A 27,992-nucleotide genomic window follows, 5' to 3' on the forward strand; every position below is an offset into this window, starting at 1 on the left:
AAGAATAGAAACTCAGAATGCTGTAACTTATGAGTTCTTCAGTTGCTCAAGAATAAAGAAATAGCTAATTGGTGAGAAATACAGACCAAACAAAAAATTCGACATGAAAAAATATAACAATAAAATTCACATTAAATTATTTATTCAGTAATAAACAGTGACACTTTTCTTTATACAAAGCCCCCCCCCCCCATCGGTTTTGATGAGAGGGGCAAAAAAAAGTTCGATGGAATTTTGAGGGAAGCGAGATTGGAAAACAGGTGTGGGGGGGAGAGAGGGACCCTGATTCGACTGATGGTTTTAAACAACAGCTACAAACAGCTAGCAGGGAAAGTGCAGCACATTCTGCAGATACTTTAGATTACTGTAAACCTCAACTGCTATAAATATCAGCTGTCTATAGGTACTAAATACCTGAGCCCAAAGCTCACCAGAGTCGACAATGATTCCCATTGATGTCGGGCACTGATGCCCAGGCCACGACACGGTGCCAGCCAACACTGGGCTGCAATTTAGGCATCCAAGGCTGGTCCCAGTGATGCCAATGCCATTGAAGATTTCCAAAGACACTGACAGGAGGAAGCAGAATCAGGCTCCTGTAGGCAAATGGCCATGATCAATGATGCACAGTCAGTAAGCTCATTTATCTTGAAGGCTTGAGCCTTTGTGCAGGTGCATGAGATCATTGTGACCTTTTAATGACCCCCATCCCTAATTTTTTTTTTTTTAATTGGCAGCTAAAAACATCTTGCACTTCACAGGGAACTCCAGCCCAGCTTTCATAGGTCCCACTATGGTGTCACAGAGATTGCAGAGCAAGAATAGGGAGAGGGTCATGGGCACTGTGCAGACCAAGGGCAGCTAAAACACAGGTTTCCAGGGAAATTTACAATTCACCCTGTAAGTTTAAACCTGCTAACATAGTCTACATTTAATATGTTGAGCAGTGACTGCTCAACCACCTACATACAATGCTGGAGAGGATCATCTCTGCTCTCAGCTCTACCAGCTCAGCTTTTCCAAGAAGACCACTCCTGCTCCTCCTGTCCCAAGGACTGGATTTTGAACTTGCTCAGGCCAAATGGTTCCTTAGTTTTTAAAGGGACATGTTCCTGCATCACAACTGTCAGATTGTGCCCATAGGGCTAATATGTAAAAGCAGTGTTTATTTTTAAATACCTTCCCACTTTACATGAGATTATCAGTTCCAAAGAGCATGCATCAACTTTTTTTTAAAAATCCCCACACAAACAATATTTATCATCCAAATACCCTTTAAAGGCTCAAAGGCTGACATACTAAAACCAAGAACTCAACTTAAAAATTATATATATTTCTGAGTTGTTTATAAAAAATACACATTGCTGGTCCATTGATATGGAGAAAAAGCTTGTACCTGAAATTAATTAAAAGAATCATGTTCAAAGATATGCTCGCCTGCTGAAAGGCAAAATATTGCACCTCTCCACATAACTCGGCTGTCTCCATGGTCATCTTTACAGATACAACCAATCAGGTGCTTTGAAAGGCATTTTTTGTTGGGTATTTGTTTGGGTTTTGTTTTTACAAGCATGGAAAAAATCTATTCACTCCTGAGTCGACAGAGAACGCAAAAAAATGCCTACATTTTCCATCTCAGATGAGATTTGGTGATGTCATTCACTTTATTTCCAAAGGATGTGCACTTGAAGCATGAGGGTGGAACGGAGGCACCAGGTATAGCTACACATGTATGTGTACATATATATTTGTATAGACATATATACATACACATAAAAAACTGTGGGAGCAAGACATAGGTCTTTCTGCCTGCAAGCAGAAAGGCTGGGGAGCAGGGAAGGCAATCCTAAGTGCAGGCAGGGGGGGAAACGTGACACTCCCCTCCCACAACCTCTGCTCTCTGAGAGCTGTGATGAGAGATCCATTCTTGAAAGCGTGTTTTGATGCAGGAGTAGATGACTGAAGAAAAAACTGCCATTCACTGGAGACCATCACACTGCAAAAGAGGTATTGGATAAACTGATAACTGAACTTTTGCATCTGGTGACGAAAGGAATCAGAACACAGTGAATTTTACTCTTGCCAAGTGCAGCTTACTCAGCTCTCCAGAAATCAAATCTCCAGGGCAGTCAGTAGCTGCACTATTCCATCATCTTGTGTGGATGGAAATGGGCCGTTGAAACAAACTGGTATCTGCTTTTCAAAAAGTGGTGGACAGCTTGAAGCCTCCTAGTCTTCAAATGAAGACACAAAAATTAACGGCAGATTTCTCTCAACATTGGTAGGAACAAATAAAATCCTGGACAACTTTAGGAGTTTAGTATGTTGATTTTCTTGAAATAAAACAACAATCTCCCTATGTTCTCCCAGAAATAGCGACACAGTACAATATGTTTTATAAGCCCTCTCAAAATGAATCATCCACTTTCTTGGGACAGCGTCAGAACTCATTGCACATAAAAAGAACAAAACGACTCCTTTAGTAACGCATTAAGACACGTAACTTATCTGTGACCTGATTTTAAGGGCCTTTTTTTTCTCCTATCTGCAGAAACTTGAGCAGTGTTAACATTTCTGTTTCTTTCTCACTGCCACCAATTCTCCACAACTGCAACGTTGCGAGCGAGCGCTCCCCTCCTCTTTCAAGAACAAAACCATCGCAGCATCTGCTTCTCATAAGCACATTTGTGCGTGTGTGTGAGAGTGTATATGAGAAAGGAGAGAGAGAAGAAAATCTGCTGAATTTAACTTAAAAGTTTGTCACAGGGAAGGATTATTTTTTTTTCCTTTTCCACCCTCCGAATTGTAGAACACAGAAACAGGGCTACTGCTACGCTTTCAACTCACTTGTTAGCACAAGGGACAGTTAGGGACTGAGGGAAAAGAATTTAATTTATTTAACTTCCAGAGGCAGCTGACTGGTGCAGGAATGGCTACAGATGATGGCAGGTTTTTATTGGCACTTGCCTCTCAGAGCCTGCAGAGCAACAGAAGTTCCTTCAGCTCACTCACAGGTTCAGCAGTGGAAACTGGGCACAGAACAGTAGTCCTCGAGGTGGAAGATGCAAGAGCTTCACCACTTATTCATCCTCCCTAACCAACAACTCAGTAATACAGTCCAGAGAGAGATTCCAGTGCAAACTGTCAGCCTGGGTTTTTTGTGTCCCATTTCGCTTTGACATCCACAGGGAACTGGAGGAGGTCCCTCATAGTATGAACTTGTGAAGAGGAAGGCAATGAACAAACTGCTCTTGCTAGACTTCAAACTATTTCAGGAAGTCAAACACACTACACCTCAAAAAGAAATGTTGCCTTTTCTTTTGCCTCTCCTGCCACCCAAAGTCTCTCTCCCTGAAGTTTATTGAGGACATATTGTTTCTTTGCCTTCCAGCTTTGCCAAGTCCAGGGAAAAAAAAAAACAAACCACAAAAATACCTTGGATTTTTTTTTTCCTCCCAGTATTTCTAATACTGTCAGAATTCCTAAGTCAGAACTCTTATTTTTGAAATATTTCTTGAACTATCCTGTCCTGATAAGACAGTGAACTGTGACAGGTATTACTACCTTCCCTTCCATACAGTTTTCCCATAGCATGATGAATTTATTGACAAACTGAGAAGCCAGCTCCACCAGAGCAGCAGTAATATATAGCACTGTCATGAGAGTGAAATTTATTAAGAGAAAGAAATACTGATGGACTATAAAGATGAGGAAAAAAAACCCATCACATTTAATTCATCATCCCAACACAAACTATAACCCCTCTATTTTAAAGCAATATTTAAACATGGTCCATTCAGCACTTATACGTTGCCTCAAACTTCAAATAAGATATATATATATATGTATGTATAAGGGTATTGCCAAATTGTGATATAATTCTAATGCCTCCAGTGCCAGCATGTCAAGTCCTGTCATGTGACAAGGGAGAACGCTCAACACCTCATAGGATCAAGTTCAAAAGGGCTGGAGTGAAGCAGCAGTGCGGGGAGGGAGCCCTGAACCCTGGAGTGGCATGCACATCCCAACACCCCCCTCCCCTTTCACACGCAGATCCATGTGGTCTCCACCTGACAAAACTACATTTACGATGCTCAGTGCCTCGAAATTAAACCGTTTCTTATCTCAGCCATGCGATTACGTCTTGGTTTCCACTCAGTTGGTGTGTCTTTCAAAAAGGGACGTCTGAAAACAGTGGTAACAAAACACAATACGCTTCAAGAGCCTCGGGAAACATTACAGAGGGACCTCGGGTGCACAGAGAAAGGCAACATCTCCAAGCAACAGCCAGGACCTGATGCTGAGCTCCACTCAGTCCCACCTAAGCACGTTCTGACACTCGCTGGAGTCCCCGTGGGTTGGACACGGAGGCAGCACCGAGGCTGCCAAGGGCGATCTTGCAGCCCTTATTCGGGGCTGGAGCACGCTCACCTTGGCTCCAACTAAACTCCTCATTATGCAAGTCAGACCCAAGGCCCGGGCCAGAAAGGGGGTTTTCCCAAACACTGCAGAGGGCCGGGGTTGGACGTGGCCCCGCTGTTTTCCAAGTTTCCAGATTCCTACACCCTGATGGCAGCCAAGCCTCAACGTGTGCACGCTGAGCACGTGCAACCAGTTATGAAACCCAAGAGCTGCAGCTGGGGTCTCGCAAGGCCCACAGCACAGCCCAGGTTGGACAAACACACTCTGGAGTCAACGGGAGATGAAAATTTCAGCGCTTTTCTCGAGGTGTTCAGCACACACATCAGGCCAGTTGAAAACGTTTTCTTTCCACGAGTCGCACGTATTTATAAACCTGGCTTTTTTCATTGTTGTCTTTTTTCCCCTGAATATTGATGCTATAAGTCACCACCCCTTGAAATGGCTTATCTGAAAAAGTCCTGCCTATAAGATTGTACTGATATTTATGAGCACTTTGAGGGCCTGCAACATAACTCATAGGGGACTGTGTTCAACAGCTTCAGTGGATCATAGAAGAGGCCCAAATTTATGTTTGGTTTAAATTCGTAAGAGTATTTGGTCCATTTTGAAAGAATGGATGGGTTGGAAATGCAGTTCCTGTAACCTCAAGCTTTGTTTTATGCTAAAGGTGTTTGCGAGTTTCTGACAATCAGCCCAGCACAAAGCCACCTTTAGAAGCAAGAAAAAATACAAATACCCTTACTACAATCTAACATCAGGAAAAAATACTTGGCTGAAACTTTAGGTGCGAATTATACTTGCTTAAGCTAGAACAAAAGGACAAAAACATCAAAATCTAGTAATGTGGAAACGAGGGAGGTTTAGCTCTTTAAAAAGAAAGGAAAGATAGATATTTGAGGTAACAAACAAAAAAAAACCAAAATGCACAAACACATCACGGACATCTAAAAATAGCATTTTATACATTTTTGCCAGTGCTTCTCTGAGAGCAAGTTCTTTAAACAGAACTTAACAATTTTACAATTTTTTTTTTAAAAAAATATGTCATCCTAAAATAGCCCATCAATCCTTACCCAAACTTTCTGTATTTCTACAAAAATAGATGCACAAAGAGCTACAAAATACTGTATTCCTGAAAGGAGGCGCACTGTAGTCAAGGGAGAGTTTTTTTTTCCTGACAATTGAGACTGTTCATAAAAATATCAAGCTGAACAAAACAAAACACTGTTAAAGGAGCAGAAAGGAGTTAGGTTGCCCAGCTGCAGCAGGCTCAGATGAGGAAAGAAAGAGAAGTTAAGTTTCTGGGGTTTTTTTCCAACACTGTGGGACCCATAAACGGCCTTACAAACAAAAGGCTCAACAGCAAAACCAAAATAGTTGGCTCTTCATCTTCATGTGTGCCCTCTGCTCCACTGCAGGAGTCAACTACTGCTGTATCGCCCACCCGGCTGTGCCGACTCCAGCTCTAGCTGGTCTGAATTTCTCTGCACTTCAGAACCAAGCAGTCTCCTTGCCCTTGTCCTGATGTTGTAGACCTGCATTTCACAAGAGAAAAGAAAAATAATTAAAATTTGGTAGAGTTGGTTTTGGGTTTGTTTTTTTCGTCCCCCCCCCTCCCCGAGCAACCGAAATAAGAATAAACATGTTTTGATTTAAAAAAAAAAAAAAAAGAAAAAAAAAAGAAAAAAAACCCACAATTTACCAGCTTAGTGAACCTGTTAGCAACACTGTTACTACTCCCAATTTTTGAGGCATGGTAAGCTTAAACCACACTTAAGTTTGAGACTGGCTCAAGCAGTCCAGGAACGCTGATAAAATCCTGTATGTGCTTCCTTGTTTTGACCTAACATGGAGCATGGCACGGTATAAAAAACTCTCCAGCAAGATCTGCATTGATAATCCAGTATGCAAAAGAGTAATGTTTCCTGACAGGGGCCAGCCACACACACTACCTCCTCCAGAAAAAGCCTGGGACGCTCTAGGATCTCACAGTTTCTGTGGCATTTCACCTTACAGAGGAGAGAGGGAAAACGTTCCTGCAGCATGTAAAAAACCCAAATAATTTCACCTACAGAGTGTCAGATTTTCAGCCAAGAACGGCTAGTGCTTCCACATGGGAAAAATTAATGATTTTCAGCTTGCATTTGTTATGAGTTCCTCTAACATTTTCCTTTGTAAAAAGTGAGGACTATCTAATAAATGTGGTGCTATGTTGTGGTTTTAGTATTATAGACTTGGAAGTTGTATTATAATCTGGGATTTCTCTGCTCCAGAGGGATTTAATCTTCTCTAGATTTACACCTAACAGGGCGCAAACCTAAAATCCAGACAATAGAAAGGGAGAGGCAGATTAAACTTCCTGAAGAAGATACATTCTTGCTCATTTATAGGGAAAGCAAAAAGGACGGAGGTGCAGGCACATATTTTTAGAGGTAGTAGGGCACTTAAAACTCAACAACATAAAACCTGCCCTTTAGTGTTTTGAGCCAAGCAAATCACGTTGTATGAAACGAAGGTGCACTTCCCACTATAAATCATCATTCCTATACAGACAGTAAAGCTCCTGGGTGCCATCCTACATATTGCCCTTGCTACAGTGCTCCAAGATCAATGCATGATCACCACTAATGTAAATAGGTTCAACTCCAGACTTCAATGAGGTTGTAGAATGTTCACTTGATATTTAACCTGCCAAAACTGACAGATCCGTGTGCTCAGCACAGATCCCATTTCCGTATTTGATCACCCAGCAAAACACACAGGAAGTCCCATATGTTTCCAGAAAGCCTAATAGGCACGAAGGGTTCAGATCTGACAACTACCTCCTTGTTTTAAGAGTACAAACAGTTAAATATTTAACCATGATCAGCATTTCACACAGCTGAGCTACAAAGCAGTTGATGGTCGCAGAAAAGATGACACGGCTCTATCCATGTAAGGATTCCTAAGCAGTGCACAAACACTTCTGTGTCCAGAAGTGAAGAGGCAGGGAAAGCCAAGCACAAAGGTATGGCACACCAAACCTTGTCCAGGGGCTTTCTGCTCCATTTCACATGCACTTGGCACCTACTTCTTCAGAGTGGAAAAGCTGGGAAATCCCTCATCTAGAGCACGCCTATAAAAACACGTTCAGAGACTCTTTATTCAGTGAAGATGTCTCCTTGTTGCTTAAGGGCTACTCGTTTTCCTGGCAGCATCATACACAGGCAGAGACGTAACAAACTGCTGCTACTTTCCTTCAAAGCTCCCTCCAAGTTAGTGATGACAATTTGGGGCTATTTTTCCTCTGCTGTTCACAATTTTTTAAACAAAGATGACCCCGGAGAAAAGAAGGAAGGAAGGAGGAAAGAAGGAGGAAAAAAAAAAAAAAAGATAGAGGAATTCAGACAGCAGAAACCTTTCCGAGGATAAAGAAGTCATTTAAGTTCACCAGTGGAGCACTAAAGGCCACTAGAGGCAACGGAAACTTGTAAGAAGAGAAACATGTTATATGGATCCTTGCAGCTTAAAACAAATGACACACACCTGCTTAAGAGGTCATTCACCTGACAGTAGCAACTGGTAGAAGTGGAATAACCAGCTGAGCAGATACCTTCCTAGACAAGAATCTTTTCAAGACACAAATAACTGTAACAAGGAGGTTTAAGGTATAGCTATTAAACCTAAAAAGCCAGAGAAAACAATAAAAAGAAAAAAAAAAAGGCAAAAGCTGCCTTAGCTACTTAGAACTGAATGTGGAACACTTTCCATGCCTTTTCCTCATTACATTCCCACCTCCTTCATGGCAAGGCCATCTGCAGTCCTAACACAGAACCCAAGTGCAACCCTGCTGCTAACAGAGAGCTTTCACTTGCAGCCTGTCCTAAGCAGGGACATCCTGGCTTGCACTGCATGAGTCAGGATTATCACAGGTGTCCCCTGTCTCTGGGACACCAACCTTATAGCTAATTGCCACAGGAACATCGTGCAGTTTCTGTAGGAACATCTAAACAAATTTAATGAGTTGTGAAAAACTCGTGGGATGTGTGTGAACAGAGACAAATGTACAGGAGGCAGCAGACTGATCCCTCAAATTCCGTATTCAATGTGTCAAACTGATGCACAGGCATTTCCACAGTCAGCCAAGACTAGAGGATGTTGATTAATTCACCTAAATTTAAAGTTATTCGCCTCAATGGGTGTTAACTTTACACAATAAAGAATGTGCATCTCAATTTCAATACAGACTTACAGCTGTCAGATATGCCAGAATCCTGCTTTCCTTTTAGTGTGCTGGGGCTACAGGAAGCCTCCTCCAGCACATCTGTCCAACAGCAGGACAGGATATCCTCCTAGGCCCTGCAGTAGCAAAGCAAGTTGCTCTGCTCTCCTCCCCACAGGGCTGCCTGCAGATCAGGCAGCTGCCAGCCCAGCCAGATCCGACTGATCAGCTGAAGTCCTGGTGAGCAGGACATCTCCCGCCCTGCTCCCGAGGGAAACACTCATGGCTGTAACCACCAGCTCCACTGCAAGATAGCAATTCCCCTCCCCAACCCCTGATCTTAAGTGCTGGACTCTGCTTGCACACCCTCCACGTAAACAGGAGGATTTGGCAGACGCCGTGAACCACAGCCAGTGCTGTCAGAGCCTGACCTTGCTTTGCAGGGAGCTGTGGCCTAAAGCACAAACATGCTGTGCTTATACCACTGTGTTTATACACATAAAAAAGTACATATAAGACATACTTTTACACTGAGCATTATAGCTCGGGCACTGCAGCTTTGGGAAGGCACTACATACCAGCAGAAACAAAAGTAACAGGTTTTAAGAAATCTTGAGGTAGACCTGCATTTTCTTTAATCCCACTTGTACCAATAAAGAAGCTTCTAAAAGGGTTAATTTGCAGCGTACAGTGTTAGGATTAAGCCACATTTAACGGGAATCAGGTATAAATCCCTCTTCATTCCCTAAAACAGGACCATGTAAGTTCAAACAGATGTGCAAGGCAGATCAATACTTTGTAAGCTACAGTGCTACACTGATGTCCCATGCAATCTGTTCTGAAACATAAATTCCCAAACTCCACCGCACATGCAAGGGGAACCTCCTCTTAACCTCTGGAGTGATTCAGCATCATCCCTTCATGAGGTCGATTATTTGGCTTAGTATGGCGGAGATGCAACAATGTAGCTGGAAGAGGGTAAGGTTACAGGCAGCCTGCCCTGATCCCAACATTATCATTCCATTTAATTCGGCACGAGGAATTTTTCAAATGTTTCCGTAATCGCATGTGACAGTAGCACAAGAAATGTGACCCACCATAAGGGAATCAGTTTTTAGCTGCAGAGCTCTGAAAAGCAACATCTAGGTATACACCAAATGAACTTTTTAAGTCTAAATCACCTGAAGCTCCTGGAATCTGATATAGTCACAGCTCCACAGGCTATATTCTCCAGGGACATATGAGCAAACACTTTTAGAAGTGATGTATTCTTGCCACTATGGCCTTACCCTGCTCTGAAGAAACCACCTCTGTGTCACTAAAAGCCAGTACGCTCTTCCAGGCCCTTCAGTTTCTGGTCTCTCTGTTAAGATAGCTGCCCCACATTAGCATGAAATGCAACGAAATTCTGTGTGATGTGGAGACTTATCCAGTACAAATCTCCCCCTGAAGTGCATGAAGCAGTAAAAGCTTCACTGGTGCTGGATGTGACTCGGTGTGGTACTTCAGCAGCCCCCTTCTCTCCCCACAGCACGACACACCTTCCCTGGGTTGACACCTTTTGATGTGCCTTGAGTGCCCGTAACCAAAGCTCTTGTCTCAACTGCGGGAGCTGCAGAGGCAAGGCTGAAAGGGGAGCTCAGCCTTCCTGCCCTTCCCAGCAAGGAAGGAGAGACGAGTGTGCAAGGAAAGAGGCCAAGTAATTGTAATGTCACAGGCCTCCACTACCTGCTGTGTTTCACTGCTTGCACCCTTGTTTCCAACACTGGGGCTGCCTAACAGGATTTTGCTGTTGTGTTTCGGTGTGTGGTCATTTTGAGCAGTCACAAGACAACGATCTGCTGAGATCCTCTGTTCCTGAGAACCAGTCACACATTTCCCCTCCTTCTTTTTCCCCACATGGGCCAGAAATTAACAGTTCAGACCTTTTCCAGTTCCTCACTGAGCAACTACATGACATGCAAGCCACTGCCAAATCAGGATCCTGAAAAAACTGGCACCCTACTGTACCTCTCCATAGGGATTTTTACAAGGAACAGGCAGCATCAGGGAAAAGCTGTATTAGTCCTGTAAGGCAGTGCTAGGACCCATAGTCCTTTTTGAGGTACTGTGCTCTTAAAGGGAAAAAGCCCCTGGTTTATTCCAGACACTACTACCAATAAAGCAGCAGTAAGCAAACCAGTTTGCACAGCACTGAAACTACTCACAGTCTAGGCTGGACTTAAACCCAAGCCAGGCAGTGGTTTCTTCTGACTAATAATTCCCTACACAGTTCTCAGCTCCATCCCCAAAAGCCTAAGTCAAAGAGCAGAGCTCTGCAGCTGGACTGCTGGGGCTGGTGTGAGACCAGGGGGGGCTCATCCTCTCTACCTCTGGCAGTGAAAGTTTCCTCATACTTCAGGGAAGGCAGCTCACTCCCCTCATGGAATTTGTCACAAGGGCAAAACTTGAGATTCCAGTCTGGTTAGACTGTCATTCCATAGCCAAAAACTTAAAATGTATCACTGATATAGCTGGAAATGTTATTAATAGATACAAATTTCTGCAGTGTTAATAATTCTAATAAGCTTTTTCTTAATTTTCTTGAGGCAGCAAATGGCATAGTATTTTATTTAGAAGAGATTATTGGTTCCCAGTTGCTTTAAGGGGATTTGTATTCAGTTCTTTGTATTTCATCTTTAAGAAATTTTTCCCCACTAATTCTTTGTTGCTCTGTGCACCAGTCAAGGCAAGGAAGTGCTTCTCACACATTGAATCAGTCAGTGAGAGCTACCAAAAAGAGAGACAGATACTTTAATGAAAAGGTAATAGAGATGCAAACCTAGTCTTTCCTTAATCAAATAATATACTGTCTTTTAAAGTATTAATCTGCAAGGACTGCGGCCATTGAGATAAATACCAAACAGAAAAAGGAGCCCTCAATAGCACATATGAGCTCCAGGATGGAACCTGTTGGTCACCCAGCACCTGATTGCAAAAGTGAGGGCTGCCAGCCTGCTCCTAACACCGAGACAAGAGCCTGCTGGTCAGAGCTCACGGGCACAGACGTAGTTCATGGAGGCTGCCCTATGGCTACAGACCCTGCAGGAAAATAAATCTAATTCACAGAACTCTACCCAGACCCCATAGAAAGATGTTTAGGCTTGATGGTGAGCACAGCTCAACCAGCATCTCCACGCTCCTTGTGACACTCGGATACTGCACAGGAAGGAAATGCTGAGCTGTTGCAATTTAGGCAAGATGCAGTCCTCATGTAGTGCAAGTTATTAGTTCACTGGAGCTACATTTTGGTGAATGTGCATATGAACTAGCCGAACAACCTGGGAGCTTCCACATGGAAGTATAATTAACCATTTCCCACAAGACTGAAACAAACAAAAAACCCCCACTGTTATCATGTCACAACTCATTTGGCTTGAATGGGGCCAAGGCAGACAAAGGTCTCTCAGCAAAAAGGCAGCGTGTTTCACAGCTCATCTGCCCTGACAGCAATCACAGGAGGGATTCCCACCTGGAAATACATTTGAATACGGCCGAGAACCAGCCCTGCTTCAGCTGCAGGGAGTTCACTTTTTCCGCTCCAATTCCTCCCGCTAAAACAAGTCACGGACACAATCGAACCATCTTACCTGCATCGAACCCAAAACTTGGCACAATGTCCACTGTTCCGTGAAAGGCTCCAGCCCATGCTGAGGTAGCGCTGGTGACAGCAGCGGGGTCTGTCTTTGTCCCGTCGCACTGGGGAGCAGGAATCCTGGCTGCGCGGACCGACGGCATCAGCAGGGACCCGTACCGGGGGTCGCGGTGCGAGCTGGGATGGTGATGGTGCATGTGTGGATGGGGGTGATGGCGATGCATGTACACATCATGCATGTGTGCATACGAAGGGCTCACCTGAGATGCTAAAGGATAATGCCAGGATTCGGAGGCAGCAGGGGGAGGAGGTGGGGCAGTCTGATGGAGGCCGTGTCCTGGCCAGCTGCCGGGATCTGCTGTTGGGAAGGTGCCTGGTGCGGTAACGGGGAAATCAGGGTGTACTCCACTTAAGCATGGTGGAGGAGGAGGCTGATAAGAGCTGGTCCAAAATGAAGTTGGGAAACTGCTCCTTTGGCTTGAAATTGCTGAGCTTTCTGGTAGAGAGGAGAGAAATGAAGCATCACTGAAGCTGAACAACACATTACGTGACAAAAAAACCTCCAGTGATTTGCTACTCTTTGAAATTTGTACTACTGAACTCAAATCTCTTCAGTAATTTTAGAAATCACAGGACAGCTGAGGTAAGAGGGGATCTCTTGAGATCACCTAGTCCAATTCCCCTGCTCAAATGGGGTCACCTGGAGCAGTCTGTCCAGGGCTATGTCCAGTCAGATTTTAAATAAGATCCAAATTCCACAGCCTCTCTGGGCAACATGTTCCATGTTTTATCCACCCTCAGCAATTACAAAAAAACCCCAACAAAACAAAAAAACAACCAACAACAAAACAAGTGAAAATAAAAAGTTTTATTGTGTTCGGATGGAATTTCCTGTTTTCTAATCTGTGCCTATTGCCTCTTGTCCTGTCACTAAGTGTTGCTGAGGAGAGCCTGGCTCTCCCATCTGTCTCATTTTTCCCCCCATCAGGTTTTAAACATATTGATAAGATCCTCCCGAAGAATATTTTTCTTCTTCAGGCTGAAGGGTCACAGCCCTCTCAGGATCTCAGTACAAGAATTACGAGGAGAGGCTAACTCCTGACCAGTCCAGACCATATCATTTAGAAAGGCAGCTGTTGTGGCTGTAAATGCACCTGAGGACAGAGAACCAGGTTACACTACAGAATAGGAGATATTTGGCTAAAGGGAGAATACCACATCTTCTCAAACTAATTTCATGCTTTGATGGTATAAAGACCATACCTAACAGACCTTATGTTAGCCCCTTATAGAATATATCATGTTGCCCTGTACCCAATAGGAGCATACAAACAGAAACCTCTATGTAGCTCTAAGAGGTTTTGGTCAGAAATAAAAAAGACTCACTGCTTCTTACAGCTAGGGCTCAACTTCTATTTAAATGGATTCAAATACCTCTACATTATGAAATCACATTCTAAAAATTCCTCTCTGGAAGGAGCGGTTACTGTTTTCGATGTGTAGGAAAGTATTGGCACCTCCATCCTCACAATCCTCTTGCCAGCTCATGTTAGAAAGTACTGCTTCGTGCAATATGTCTCAGCTCAAATAGGGTGTTTTTTTTTTTTTGGTCAAAGATGGAAACATAAAAACACAGGACTTCACCTCTGATGAAAGAACAGTCATAAAAATAGCCTATGGAGGAATAAAGCCAGGGAAGTTTAATATCTGATGAGGCGAGGAATCCTCTGTTCCTCATATAACTTTTATAAAAATACTTTTTTTTTTTAAATGACCTTTTGTTTTGCTTTGTTTAATAAGCAACTGGAATGAGACTTGGGTGAAGACAACATTAAGAATGAACAGATTCTTCAAATGCTCCTGCCTCTGAACTTTGCTTATACAAAAATAGTTTGGAAACCAAAACTTAGACGTGTTTTCTGACTCTATCACTTGGACAACTCACCTCTCTGTTTTAAAATCCACTAAAATCACAGTATTTTTTCCACACATCAATTGGCTTTGATTTAGGCAGTTTACTGAGTCTGATTAACTTCTTATATTGGACATAAACTTTGCAAACACACCATGGACTAACACAGAGGATGTTTTGGGCCAAAATGCTTCAGAGGCTGCAAGCTTATCTGGCAACCTGTACTCCAACATGGTTTTCTTCAAAAGGTTGGGCTGCTTTTAGCAATGTATTTCTATTGCAACTCATGCTTGAAGACTGGAGAGAGTTTCAAGCATATTTTAGAAGCCTCAACGCCCCTCCAAAGTTGGTATTGTTGCTTGTTTGTAAATCATTCCTTGTTAAAAGGGATTACATTGAGGTGGAGAGTGCTTATGGTGATGTCAGTTGGGCTGACACAAAAAAAAGCAAAACCAAACTTCTCCATGCCCAGTCTGTTGTTTTCCACACTGCTTAACAGAGGAGCACAGCTTGATAATGCTCTGCCAGTATTCTGGAAACAAAACCTCCGTAATCGAGAGTTTTTGAAAACTATCTGGCTGTTATCTGCATGGAAAAGCCCTAAATCCAAAGCACTGCACTTCAAAAAGGCACAGAAACCCACAAAGTATCTGCAGGACAGCTTTAATACCAGGAGAGAACACTTTAAACCACTGGATTTGCCAATATGAATTCATCCCAGATTGCATAACAGCTTGGCTTTACCAATCATGCAGGAGGTCTAGGCCACAGAAAACATGTTTGGTCACCTCCGTTTTTCAGATCTGTGCACATTTCACAAAGCCACTGCTGCTGTCAGACACTGCCGTGGACCAGCCCCCACCAAGACATCACTGAGTGTAGCGGCAGAGGCCAAGCTCACTGCTCAAGGCCAAGTCATGTCACTGGAGACACAGGGCCCAGCCAGATTATACAAACATGCCAGAAAATTTCATCCATCCCGAGTGCTCGGAGATACTCAGCCTCTACGGAACACGGCAATGGAGAAACAGCCACCGTCCTTGAGAAAGAAAAATAAATAGAACAAAATCTCGCACGGGTTTTCGAGAGGGGAGACGAGAAGAGGCATTTAACAAAAGCCCTTTGCCAAGAAAGATACTTCAGTCACCACAATTTCCTACCCTAAGTACAGGGAGGCAGGGAGATGGCAACGTCTCGGATACCACGAAGTGGTAACTGATGCAAATGTTCGTGGTGGCTGACACATGCACCGAAAATGTGCCAAAGCGCACACGCCGTGAAGGAGACAACGTGTGGAACTTCCTGCAGTACAACACTGCTCCTCAGTCAAGGCAAGAGGAAAGAAAAATAAGAAAGAAAAACCAACCTTTCAGCTAGGAAAAAATACGTTGATAAAAATACCATCGGTTTTAAGGTACCTTTAGTTACATTAGTGCCTGCAAAAAGACACCTAAAATTGAATACTCGAAGTCTGTGTTACTGGACCCTATTGCAGGGAACTACATTTTATCAAAAAAATCAGTTTTCAAGTCAACGTGAATAAATAAACTGTTCAGTATTTTCAGCATACAAATGATGAAAACTTGTTCTTTTCAGGACAACGGGTTCCGTTTTTTCTAGGTAAGCAAAATCCTTCCTCAAAACAAAACAAAACAAAACCCAACCGATCAAAAAAAAAAATCCCAATAGCACTGGAATGATAAAATCAGAGTTTGTGTTTTCATCAGGACGGCTTAAAAAAAACCCAGAAAAACCAAACCCAAAGATGGAAGGAAAAAAAAGGCAAAAAAAAAAAAATCAAAAAACATTATTAATCCCTCCTTTCAGGTAAAGGAGAAAACACAGTGAGCTGGGGAGCCACTTCATGCTCACACACTTTCCACTTAAATTTGTACCTTCCAAAAACAGCTGTTGCAAAGGTTTTTTTCCTTTTTAATTTATCTTTGAGTAATAAACTGACAAAAATTCTGACTACCCACGGAGGTAATTTATAAAAGAACTTCAAGCTAATGGTATTTTAACCTCTTTAGGTAGTGGGATACAAATTCACATTCACAGAACCATAAAACCGTTCGGGGCTGGGAAGGGACCTTGAAGATCACCTTAGTTCCAACCCCCCTGCTATGGGCAGAGACACCAACTAGACCAGGTTGCTCAGAGACCCATTTATTTGCTGTTAACTGAACATCTCTAAATACTATATAAACCAGAAGGCCAAGGTGTTGGCATTGTTCCTTCCCACTGTTTTCAAGGAGGCATATTTCAGAAACTCATTTGGGCCTGATAAAATCATTGTCAGCTTCTCTTCTCTGAAGTAGCAAATGCCCTCAGCTCTCTCAGTGTCCACAGCCCTGCCCAGCAGCCTCCCTGGGGATTTTCATACCACTTCAGCAGGTGCAGCAACAGCAAAGGGCATATCTCCTTACTTTATTCCCAGAAGACTTTCAGGACATGCAGACCTCCATTCCCCACTGAGGGCATGGGGCACATGGGGTTAGGAGGCAGCGTGGCTGAAAAACCCTTATACCAGGCCACCCTGTCCCCTGCAGAACCCTCTGGGGATGGTTGTGCAACCATGGGGGCAGACAGGGAAAAAGAGCTGGGTGTGTCTGAGGTCAAAGACAAGACACACAACCCCTGGTATGTCTCTAAGCTCAGTGAAGAGGGCTTGCTATGGGCAGGGGGTCTCTGGGGACTGCCTTGATCCCATCTCTAAAACATTTATAGCCTGTCTGGGCCATTTATAAACGCTCCAGTCTCCTTTTTAGTAAGCATAGGTTCAATCCTGCTCTCAGTCGAGTCAACGGAAAATTTCCCATTAACGTTAATGGTCCCGGCTCAAGCCATAAATTCCTCCAGCTCCCTAGCCACTTGTGCTGACCTTTGCTTAAACTTCCTCGGATTTGTCATCATCCTTCTGGAAAGCAATTCCTTCTGTGCTATTTTTCTCTCCACAGTAGTTTCCAAAAATCCCATCTCTTCAATATCTGTGACTTTCATCAATGCAGTCTCACCTCAGCGTCGCTGATTATGAGCACCACTGCTCCCACACAGATCCCACTGGTATCTCTCTCCCTCAACCTGATGCAAGGCCACTGCTCACGCTGCTTAGTTTCTGTCCCTCTGTCAGTCCACATAAGGATGTGATCAGAAATAATGCAGCTGTGGATCTGAAAAACTACCTACACCTCCACATTCAGCGATGGAAATAGCATCTTGCTGGCAAGGTTTTCTTCAGCCACCAATTTTGAAATCTTATCTGTAAGGTCTTCCCAGTGTATCTGGCAAGATCTGCTCTCTGTTACACTGATGCATATAATGCACATAAGCATTTATATGCACGACAAGACAGAAGTGTTGTGACACTGTGCAAATGCCTCACAGATCCTACCACGTTTCTACTCTCTGCTTGGAAGTAGAGTAGTTTCACCCCCATTTTACATGCAGGAAGCCATCTCTCTCCCATGAGCAGGCTGCAATGCACCACACCACATGGTTGCAGCCACGAGGGCCAGGGCTTGTCCCCCAGCCTATTCCAGCCTGTGCTGGCTCCTCCCCACTTGAAAAGCAGCTGTGGATGAATCCTAATCACCTGGCAAAGTCACCCGAGAAGGCTGCATAGGTTTCCTCACGTCCAAGGCCAGAATCCCAAACAGCTTTTCTCTTTCCTCACAGGCCAAGTTTTACACTTGGAGCTTAAAAAAAAGAGCCTCCGACCTTGCAGGAGACGTTTGTGAAGCTGCGTGAGCTCTGCCCCACCCCGTCCAGGCCTTGGCAGAGACAGGGGTCATGGCAAGAGTGGGAGACGCCTGCTTCTTCCATGCCTTTGGCACCCATCTCCCCCTTTAACACTTCACATCACTCAACTCCAGAAGCTCTGCGGTTCTTTCAAGTTTGAGGGAGAATTTTCCCCCTCTACAGAGGAGTGAAATTTCAGCTACAATGCAATATGTGTTACTGCAACACAGACCGAGTAAGCCACGCCAGAGAGAGCAAGTTATTGCTCCTCTTACCTCTCCACAGAGGACTTAGCCCTGTCTTGCTCTTGGTAAGGGCAGTTTCTGAATTGAAGCTACTGGCTTGGCTCAAAGCTCTTGAGAAATGTTCATCCACTACTGAACCAATGTCTCCCTGGAAGTAAGTGAACAGGACGCAGCGAGAGTTAAGGTACTCCATCTCAGCAGGCTGGTCTTTCTCATCCTCCTCTTGCTTGCTGGGAAGGGTCACTTCCAGAGACTCCTGCATCTTGCTGTACACAGCTAACTTCTTCTGGGATTAAAAACAGAACAAACAAGAGACGTATCAGTGATGGCATTCAGCGGAAGATCAACATATGGTTTCTTTAACGAGAAATAACTGAATACACTGAATATTTATTTCATCATTTAAGTGGGACTACCAGGATATTTCACACTGGCATTTCACAAAGAAGAGAATACCAGCATCCACTTATGAGCCTCTATCCCTCTCACACAGATGGACCTGCTTCTCAGGCATGTTTCACAACTACAATTTATCAGCAAGAGCGTTCACCCAATACTTTCAAAAGAAAACAGGCAGGCTCTAACAATTCCTTTCTGACTCCTACCCGGAGAGGATACTCCCATTAATGAAGCCTACAGAGGTCAAGTCAAGCTCTGTGGAAGGGTGTCCAGACACAGGGTGCCAGAATTTCACCCATCTAAGTGAACACACACCGGATTTTGCCGGCTGTGCTCCCCCAGCTGCGCGTACACGGCTCTCGAAACTCTCCTCATTTATCCACTTATGAGGAGGTAAAGATGGGAGAATTTCGCGCTTCCACAAATGCATAAGTTTTCACTCATTGCCAAGAAAATTTGGCAATTTTAAAATAAAGCTATACTTTAGGGTAGTGATTGGGGTTTGGCTGGGGAGTTGAGGTCTTTTGTTTTGGTTGGTTGGTTGGTTTGGGGTGGTTTGTTGTTTTGAGGTTGGGGTAAGAGGTGGGTTGGGTTTTTTTTTTCTTCCCTTTTCCTTTTTTCTTTTTATTTTTTAAACACAAGTTTCTGGAAAAAAAGGGACAAAAATTTCAAGTAATAAAAAAATTACACATGCGATCTGGGGAAGGAGAGGGATTGATAAGTCTGCAAACACATGCAAAAGAAATGCACCCCAAACCAAAAACACAGAGAATCATATAAAAAAAAAATAAAAACCGCACAAGCCATCTGTGAATGGCTATTTCAGAATTTTCTCTCTCTCTTTCTCTCAAATCAAACCTAAATGTCAAAATAAATGTGTGTGAAGATCCATTTTGCACGGAACATATTTTTCAGATGTTCCACTCTACAACTGTTTTCACAGAAAAAAAAAAAAAACAAACTTTCCCCACAACAGTCAAGCTGCAGGAATCACAGCTTTTAGCTAGCCAGCCATTTCCACAGCTGACTTTGCACACAAGCACTTTCAGGAACCCAAAAACAACTACAGCACATATGCAGAAGTATTTCATAGCATTTCTATAGAATTACAGTTTGACTTCTCTTTAATGGTCTGCTTGGCAGCTCTCTAGAGCCATCAGAATCTCTTTAAGTTTACGGCTTTTTTTTACCCTTTTTCCAGAGTAGTTCCATAGAAAAAGTTAAGCAACTGTGCAGTCTATAAAGTTTCACTTATACAATAAACACGCATGTCTGAATTAAAAAAAATTGAAAGTAATTTCCTGATCTTATGTATCATCAATACATTTACCTTCGGTGCTTTGTAAAAATCACAGAAGCCGATACAAATTCTCTCATTGTAATGTAAAACAAATACTCTGGGGCTAAGTCTTAATTATGAATGGTTATTTAAAAAAAAAAAAAACCAACTGTAAGGAAGAGCTATTGATAAGTGGAATTAAAACCTATAGTACTAAAAGCTCATAACAACTAAAGGATCTATGTGACATTCCAGTAACTGATAAATGTAAACCAGCTCAGTAATGCCATTAATTCAGGTGCAATGAGGGTCGTACATAATTTTATTTCAGTTTGGGATATTCAGGCAAAGGGTTGGAATTCGAGTAAATCTGTGCTTCACAAAGCAAGTTATAGCATGGCTCAGCTTAGCACAGCGTTACTTATTCAGACTTTCAGTTCTATCCCAAGATCCTACAATATATAAAGAAAAACTCTGGGATTCACACATAAAAAACCAAAACAATCAAACACAAGGAAAAAGCAAATTAAAAGTTTTACTACAGACACTAAAATTTACTAAAATTGTTAAAATGAAGCACAGCCTGAAGCTCTGAAACATATTTTTGCAAATGCAGAATTTGAGGTAACCTTTTTTTTTTTTGTAAACTCTTTGTTCATTTTTTACAAAATTTATATCCCCAAAAAAAGTCTCCTAGTATTTGTTCCTGAAAGGGAACAATTGGAAAATGAAATGGAAAATCTGTTCCTAAGGTATCACTCATAGTGAGCTTCACAGTTTTGCTTAGGTAATCATAGAACGATGAGACTTGAGTAAGACAGAGATGGTTATAACAATACTGCATATATAGGAGACACACACATTAGAAATATGCAATAAATCTACCTCAGTGACTTCATCATTCTAAAAGATGCACCATAACCCAGAACCTCTTAAAAATGCAAGACAAGTGGTTGGGGAGGGTGGTTTTCTCATTTTTGGTTTTTGACTTCTATCATTACAGGTACAATACTTGTATCTATCCTGCAGCTATGCAAATGCATGTACAAAGCACACAATTATATACAGAAACACACTGTTTAATACAGCCCCTGGCTTGACTTGGTTATCAGGAAGGAAGTCTTTCAATGTTCCTATACAGGGACTGGAGCTCAGGAAATTAAAACTTATCTCCGGAGTCGCTTCTCTGTGCAGGAATGTTCCCCCTTCCACAGCCTAAGAATCTAATTCATTTTCCATTTCAACTCTCTTCCCTCCCCTCCAGTCCATGGGCAGTCATTACAAGATGCTCTGAGCACTTTCTTCTTTCGAAAACACCAAATCTGACCTTTTTTTAATGTAAAAAAAGACAGTAGGACTGATGAACAAGTACAAGGCCTTGTGCACGGACTGAAGTTTTGACAGTGAAAAGTTTACATTTTGTGGTGAGTTTTCTCCAAACGAGGAGAGTTCTAAATGAAAAGATTTTTCAAAACAGCATCAAGCCTGTGATCAGACATAAGTATAATTAATTTATATTTCAGGAAGAAATTATCAGCCTGTAATTGCAAAACTCTTTAAATGAGAAACTACAGTGAAAGTGACTCAACCAGTTTTCCTTGTATGCAATGTATATACAACCTTTCCATTGTATACATCCTCTAATAATATGGGTTTTTTTCCCCCCAACTCACTTAAAAACAGCCTGTTTGCACAAAAATTCCCTAATTTTTGTTCTGACCTTAATCTTCTCATAGCATTTCTGACTGCACTTGTGTGAGTGGAAAAGTATGCAAGATCATCAGCTGATAAATGAATTTGTCCCATCATCGTGGGGTGTGAGGGCACAAAAACAATAAAACAAACATCAGGTTAGGTTTCTGGTAACCAACCTGGGCAAGTCCAGTTTCACTTGTACTTTTTCATACAAACAGTTCTGGCACATATTTAAGCAGCCAACAGTGTCTGTAGATCACAATGCTACCCCCTGTCAACATTCAATACTTTTATATCAATGAAATCTACCTCTCCCTTCCTTACAAATTAGAGACTGATATCAAGCAGCCTCTGAAAAACAAAACAAACACACAAAATCTTGTCTTGGCCAAAACCCAGAATACAGAATTTAAAGTCGGCTGAGCATACTAGGAAATAGGGAAATTCAGAGTCTACAGCACCTGATGCCAGCTTAGACCACAGACCCCAGACCCCAGTTCATGGCTGAAGAGGCACAGCCTCTGGGGAAACAGTGCTGTACAGCATGGGCTGAATTCAGCCTCAATCAACACTTTTTTTTTTATTTCATATATTCACAAACAGGCTCTTCCAAAAAAAATTTAAATCCTTAACTGCGAGTCGTAGAATAAAAGGAAACTAAAGGTCAATAGCACGTCACCATTGATATGGGAATATTAAAGAGTAGGTTTATGCTGAACGAGCATCATCCTGTCTTCTAAGGAACACTGACCACTTTTAAAAGGTTTGTGGTCCACAATCTCACACAAAATCCTGCCTTGAAGATTCCTGTTATTTGCTGACGTGCCGTAGCCAGAACCAAGCGAAACGGTTCCCATGCAGTGAAGTGCTGGCCACATTAAAGCCAGTGGCAAAAGTCCAACTGACTTCAAGGGTCCCGGATCTCACCCAGGGTGTCTGGTAAAAATGTCAGAACATTCCTCCTCGCAAATTGAAATAAATTCGCTTCCAGTTGAAACCAGCTAGCAGGCAGCAAAACAGAAAAAAAAAAAAAAAAAAAAAAAAAAAAAAAAAAAAAAAAAACCACCAAAACACTGACAAACAAAAAACAACCACACTTTAGAAGAGAGAAAGTTTTAGTTTAGCCAAGTTTGAATCATATTCAGGTTAGCTCTTGTTTTTCACATAAGCTGGTTGCCTATTCCTACAACTTATTATCTCCATACATGCCATCATAACAGCATATGGTCCTTTATGCTCCCAAGCACGAAAGTCTGGTGTGCCTGTGGCCACCTGTTACAGATTTTCCATTATGAGAGAAAGAACAGGAACCAAAAATAAAGAATAACTACACTGAGGAAACACTATATGACCCTCTCCTGAGAAAAAGGCTGTCATTTGACATAAGCTGCTGAGAAGGAATTCCAGCAACAAACTCAAGGCAAATCACGGACAGTTCCTCCTTTTGTGGAGCTGTCTGCCAAGCAGGCTCCTACTGATAACATAGAAAGTATTCAAGGAAGAAGACAATTTCAAGCAATCAGGGCATCAAATGCTGGGCCTGAAAGCAGTATTTATGGCATGCCCTGAAAACATGAAATGATAACTTCTATCTGCACAAATAAGCAAGGCAAGAGCTTGTTTTCAGGTGAGCCACTGGATTTCCAGCAGTAAAGCCTCCAGCTCCTGCTGTGCTCTGCTAATGGAAAGAAGTGGTAAAAAAGGAATGAATTTATACATCTTTTGCTGTACATGCAAACAGAGGTGTACCAATAAAGTCTAAAGGTCTATTTTTATGTAGGTAGAGGAAGATCAAGTAGAATTTGGTCCCAGTCACAATGACAGAGTAAAGCAAGCCAAACTTTTAAAATCAGCGGTGTCTTGTAGTGTTAAACCAAACCAACCAAACCAACAAAAACCCACACACAGGGGAAGACTTAATCCAAGTTTTACATCCTGCAATTCTGAGAGTAGCCTTTAAAGGTGAGTTATACAGGTCTGATTCAGCTTCCAGAGAAGTCAGTGGCAGAGCAAACACCAGGCCTCAGGACTAGCCTTGAGAAAGAATCTGAACTGCAAAAGCTGAATGTGAAGCCACGCTCTGCTGTTATCTGCTAAGACACTGCCACACAGCATAAGCAGTATAATAAGCACATCCTCAGAAGTCGTAAGCACATGACACAAAGAACTTTACTGAAAAAACAAGTTGCAGTACATGAACTGGGGTTTAGCTACAGCCAGCTGACACAGCATTACACGTGACCTGTCCTCGTCTGCAATGTCGATAGTTTGGAAGGAAGAGCTGAGTTAGTGACCTAATTTGCTAATGAAGACAAGCCCTTATCTGGAAGAAGTCTGTCTACAGCACTGCCAGCACTTGAGCATATCACAAGTCTTTATGCAAGACTCTGATTTAGCAAGGACAGGGTTGGCTTAGATGTTGGCTTACATCTACATACCATGGAGAAATTCCAAAACTACCATTTACTGTAATTTCCCATTTCAAAAGTCTTAAGCTCAGGTGTTAGTGAGCCAGGGTGAATCCTGCCTTAGCCTCAGCTCTGCAGCTTGCTGTACCTGGCCTGACAGGACACGACAAGCCGTCGCAATGTGCCGAGAACACAATGGGATTCTTCGGCAATTATGTGTTTTCAAAGTCTCTTCGAATTCCGTTACACCCATTCCTCACCCAACCCACAGGAAAGCCAAAACTTACTGCTGCAGCTGCACAGCCCCTCAGGAGAGCGCACGACGAAGAGCGTTTTAACTTTGCCATTCTGCAGGGTTTTACCCTCACACAGGCACAGACCCTCACCAGGCACAGGAACGCGCTCACATTCTGACATCGGCACACGCTCGCTCCCATCTTTTGGCAAAGTATGGAAATCCCAATTTATCTGTAAAATTTGGGCCACACCCCATTTTCATCAGTTCCTTCTGGCATCATATGGAGCAGGTATACAAACCATATTCCCCTTACTTCGCTCCAGCAAACACCCTGGACTTGAGAAATCTCAAAGATCTAAGGTGCTAAGCCTCCGCTCCCATTAACGTTCAATAGGAATTCAGGCTTCAGTCCATTAGGGGCTTTAAAATAAAATCCCATCTAAATTATTTGCCAGCAAGTCCTTTCCTGGCTAAGGATTGGTGAAAGCTAAGTTTCCAGAAATTCTGCCTTTCATTGCAAGGAAAAAAATCAGTTCTGTGCTGATTTTAAGGGAGGAAAAAAATACAGACACAGAAATGTGGAAATGACTTCAGAGTGGGGAAACTTTAAAAAAGCGTGATGAAACATCCCCTAAACAGACATTTCTGCACAACCCAGGTGCGCATTAGTCCATCATTTAAAAACAGTCTGAGACCTCTCATTAAAAACAAAGAAAGAAAGAAACAAAACAAGACAACAAAAAGGAGACAACCATTTGAACCCCCTTCACTGCAGAGCAGTGACACAACGCCAGCCCCTTGCTGAAGGCACTTCTCCTGACCCCCATATGCACCATGAGACCTACAGAAACACGATGAGCTTGGCTCTCCAGAGACACACCACAGCCCAGAACTGGAGCCTGTATATCTGGAAGGGCAGCTCTGCAGCTAAGGAGCTGCTTTGCTCTTTAATGGATATGAAAGTGATGCAGAAAGCTGGCATAACCCATTAGGTGTTTGAGATGGCTTTACTACACAACACCTGTGAAGATGCAACAGCTTTAGTTACAGTAACACACCTACATCTCTCACTGAGAAAGAAAGGAAAGCCAGCAGAAACAGCACAGAGGACCTTTCTCTCAGAAAACAAACCAAAAGACACCAGAGTAGTACAACACCACTGAAAAATGCTTCAGTGGAGTCCTCGGATATTTTAAGGGTGAGCTCCACTTTATCAGCTCCAATGCAGAGCCTTATTTCTAAGATAGCCCACTAATTCATCTTCCCTCGCTGTTATTTTTAAACCACCGTTTTTTAATTCCAGCAAAGAGGAACATTCTTTAAAATGGTCATCATCCCCATGAAGAACGCAGCAGCATTTTACATGGTGAACATATGTGTAAGAAGAACCAAAAACCTGGCAACAGATTCTTCATCCTTCCTTCTTACACTCTCTACCAGTTGATTAAATGTCTCTGACAGGACAATTCTGAAGGAATAGAAGAGATTTGCAAAATGTCACACATTACCCAAACAATAAATCTTTTCGCTATGAATACAGATGCATGAGGAGTTCATTCTATGTTTACTTTTTTAATTTAGAAAACATTGGATTCAGAGAAAAATACATAAACTGCTCTAAAGTTAGCAGCTGCTAGAATCAGAGGGCACAGCACTCTTAGTTCAGCAGCAACAGCTCAGTTTTTCAGTCTGACATTTAACTAGAGTGGGAAGACCCTACAGCTTCAAGTATTTCAGGAAAACTGGTGCAAACAGGATTGACTAAACCAAACTGTCAATAACGTGTAGGATAGCCGTGTTTAGAAAGTTTTTAGGTGGAAATGGAATATATGGTGTCAGCCAAGACTCATGAGCTCTACTGGCCCATTAGAGCTATCTATGTTTCTTGCCTTGCTTATCTACCTCCACTTGATAAATAGCATAACCCACGGGAACTCAGTCTATCCAAAATTATTTCAAGAAACTTTGGGTTTTATTATGGTGCCTCTGGGACATTTCATATATGGTGAAGGAGAAACTTCATGATTATGCTTAAAATTAAAAAGCAATTGCGCTTGAGCACGACACAGCTGCTAACGATCATTTAATAGATTTTCACATACTGCGTGTTCTATAAATCTGGAAGAGAAATAGAGATCATCACCTCCAGACTTATAGGTCAAAAAGCTCAAGAAAGTTTCAATTCTAGTTTTCTACTTCTAGGTCTCTTGTCAGGTTATTAGAGATTATTTATTTATTTTCCGTCCAAATCACACAGGCTAAGAACCGCAGCTCCACATATTCAAACACAAAGTTCATAAGTAAAATTATTGAATAGATAGAAGGTTCTGCAAGCTGTGACCTAGATCAGAGAAAAAATAATTGCAAAGGCACGATGCAACAGACAGAACTCACAAGTTTTCCAGTGAACAACGTGAGCAACCTGGACAAGTTCACTGGGGTATCATTTCTGCAAACAGGCTCTGTCTCCCAACAATAAAGGAAAAAAACCAGCAATACACGATAGGAATTTTAATGTTTTAGCCCATACTCGTGTCTCCCAGGCAAGTTGATATTAGGGGTCACTTCCCATGTACGGAGAAAACAATCTTCATGGATAATAATGATAAAACCTTATGGAATGCAGCAACAACCAAAAAATGTATTCTCAGATGACTACATTAGGGCCAAGTCAATATTAGTCCCACTTCACCCACGCACTGCATAGTCTAAAAATGCTGTCAGCCTGATAAGAATTTCCTGATTCACTTAAAAAAAAAAAAAAAAGGGAAAAAAATACATCTGATCACCAAATTCAGCTGGAAACCCGCCGGAGACGATCTTCCAGGAGCGCCGGGGTGAGTGGCGCGGCGCGCCCCGTCCGTGGGGAGCAGCGCGGGTCCCCTCCCGCCGGCGGAGGGCGGAGGTTCCGCCCGTGTGCGCGCCCGCGGGGCGAAGGCGCTGCTCAACGCCCGCAAAGGGAGGGTCGTCCAGTAAGGAACGACGGCGAAGCGAAGAGGGAGGGGAGGGGAGAAAAGAAATAACTTTTTCCCCCTCTGTCCCGCTCCCGCCGAGCAAGCCAACAGCCACCCTCCAAACACAAGAATTTTGGGGGGAAATATTTTTGTCGTTTAAAAAAAAAAAAAAAAAAAGGTCTTACCAAGCTCCGTTGCTCTGGGGCACCCTCACCAGCTCCCCGCATCTCCAAATCAGGCCGGGGGCTGCAGAGCGCATCGCTGGCTGGCCGGGGCTGAGGTCTCCGCCCCGGCCAGCCAGCGATGCGCTCTGCAGCCCGCTGACGGCGGCGGGGAAGGGGGGGTGCGGGGGGAAAGCACCCCAAAAAAACCTCCCTCCAACTCCCAGCTCTCCCCAGTGCAGCGCCTCACCTGCGCGCATCCCGCCGCGGGCGCGGCCAGATAGCGGGGCGTCCCGCACGCCGCCGGGGCGGGCTGCTGCATGGCCACGTCCGAGCAGCTCATGGCCGCGGCCGCCCCGCGCCACCGCCGTCTGCCCCTTCCTCTTCTTCTTCCTCCTCCTCCTCCTTCTTCTGCTCCTCGTCCTCGGCGCGGGGCGGCCCCGGCGAGGCGCCGCGCAGCTCCGGCCGCCAGCGCATCTTCGGCGGCCGCCGCGCCCCGCGCCCGCACTTATAGCGCGGCGGTGGCGGCGGCAGCGCGGGGCGCCCCGGCGGCCGCGGCCGCGGCAGCGCCGGGAGGGCGGAGACCCCACCGCGCCCCGCCCGCCGCTCCGCGGGCGCGCAGCACCTGCCCCTGCCCCTCCCGCCCCTCCCCATCGCTCCGAGGCACCGCGCGGGTACCCGGTCGTCGGGTCCCCGTCGCTTCTGT

The 27,992-nt window shown here is 43.5% G+C and overlaps 1 protein-coding gene across 2 annotated transcripts; it reads right to left on the reverse strand.

Annotated features, from left to right (window-relative positions):
- Positions 1–114: 114 nt before the first annotated feature.
- Positions 115–27,815, reverse strand: VGLL3 (vestigial like family member 3). 2 transcript variants are annotated; one of them, XM_064643144.1, is made up of 4 exons: positions 27,537–27,815; positions 18,183–18,435; positions 12,253–12,753; positions 115–5,957 (listed from the first exon to the last, which is right to left on the reverse strand). In XM_064643144.1, exons 1-4 carry the CDS (start codon positions 27,627–27,629, stop codon positions 5,914–5,916), a joined length of 891 nt encoding a protein of 296 aa, XP_064499214.1. In that variant the 5' UTR covers positions 27,630–27,815; the 3' UTR covers positions 115–5,913. The 2 variants fall into 2 exon arrangements, with proteins under 2 accessions (XP_064499214.1, XP_064499207.1); XM_064643137.1 differs by having other exon boundaries at positions 18,183–18,438; positions 27,537–27,814.
- Between the last annotated feature and the right edge of the window lie 177 nt (positions 27,816–27,992).

This window comes from Pseudopipra pipra, chromosome 2, assembly GCF_036250125.1.
Source record: "Pseudopipra pipra isolate bDixPip1 chromosome 2, bDixPip1.hap1, whole genome shotgun sequence".
Lineage (NCBI taxonomy): Eukaryota > Metazoa > Chordata > Aves > Passeriformes > Pipridae > Pseudopipra > Pseudopipra pipra.

Excerpts from the sequence above, each read along its gene's own strand:
- VGLL3 (XM_064643137.1), bottom strand. The coding sequence starts at position 27,629 with ATGAGCTGCTCGGACGTGGCCATGCAGCAGCCCGCCCCGGCGGCGTGC. Across the intron at positions 18,439-27,536 it reads CCGCGGCGGGATGCGCGCAG|AAGAAGTTAGCTGTGTACAG; the intron begins GTGAGGCGCTGC and ends TTTTAATCCCAG. Across the intron at positions 12,754-18,182 it reads GCTAAGTCCTCTGTGGAGAG|AAAGCTCAGCAATTTCAAGC; the intron begins GTAAGAGGAGCA and ends CCTCTCTACCAG.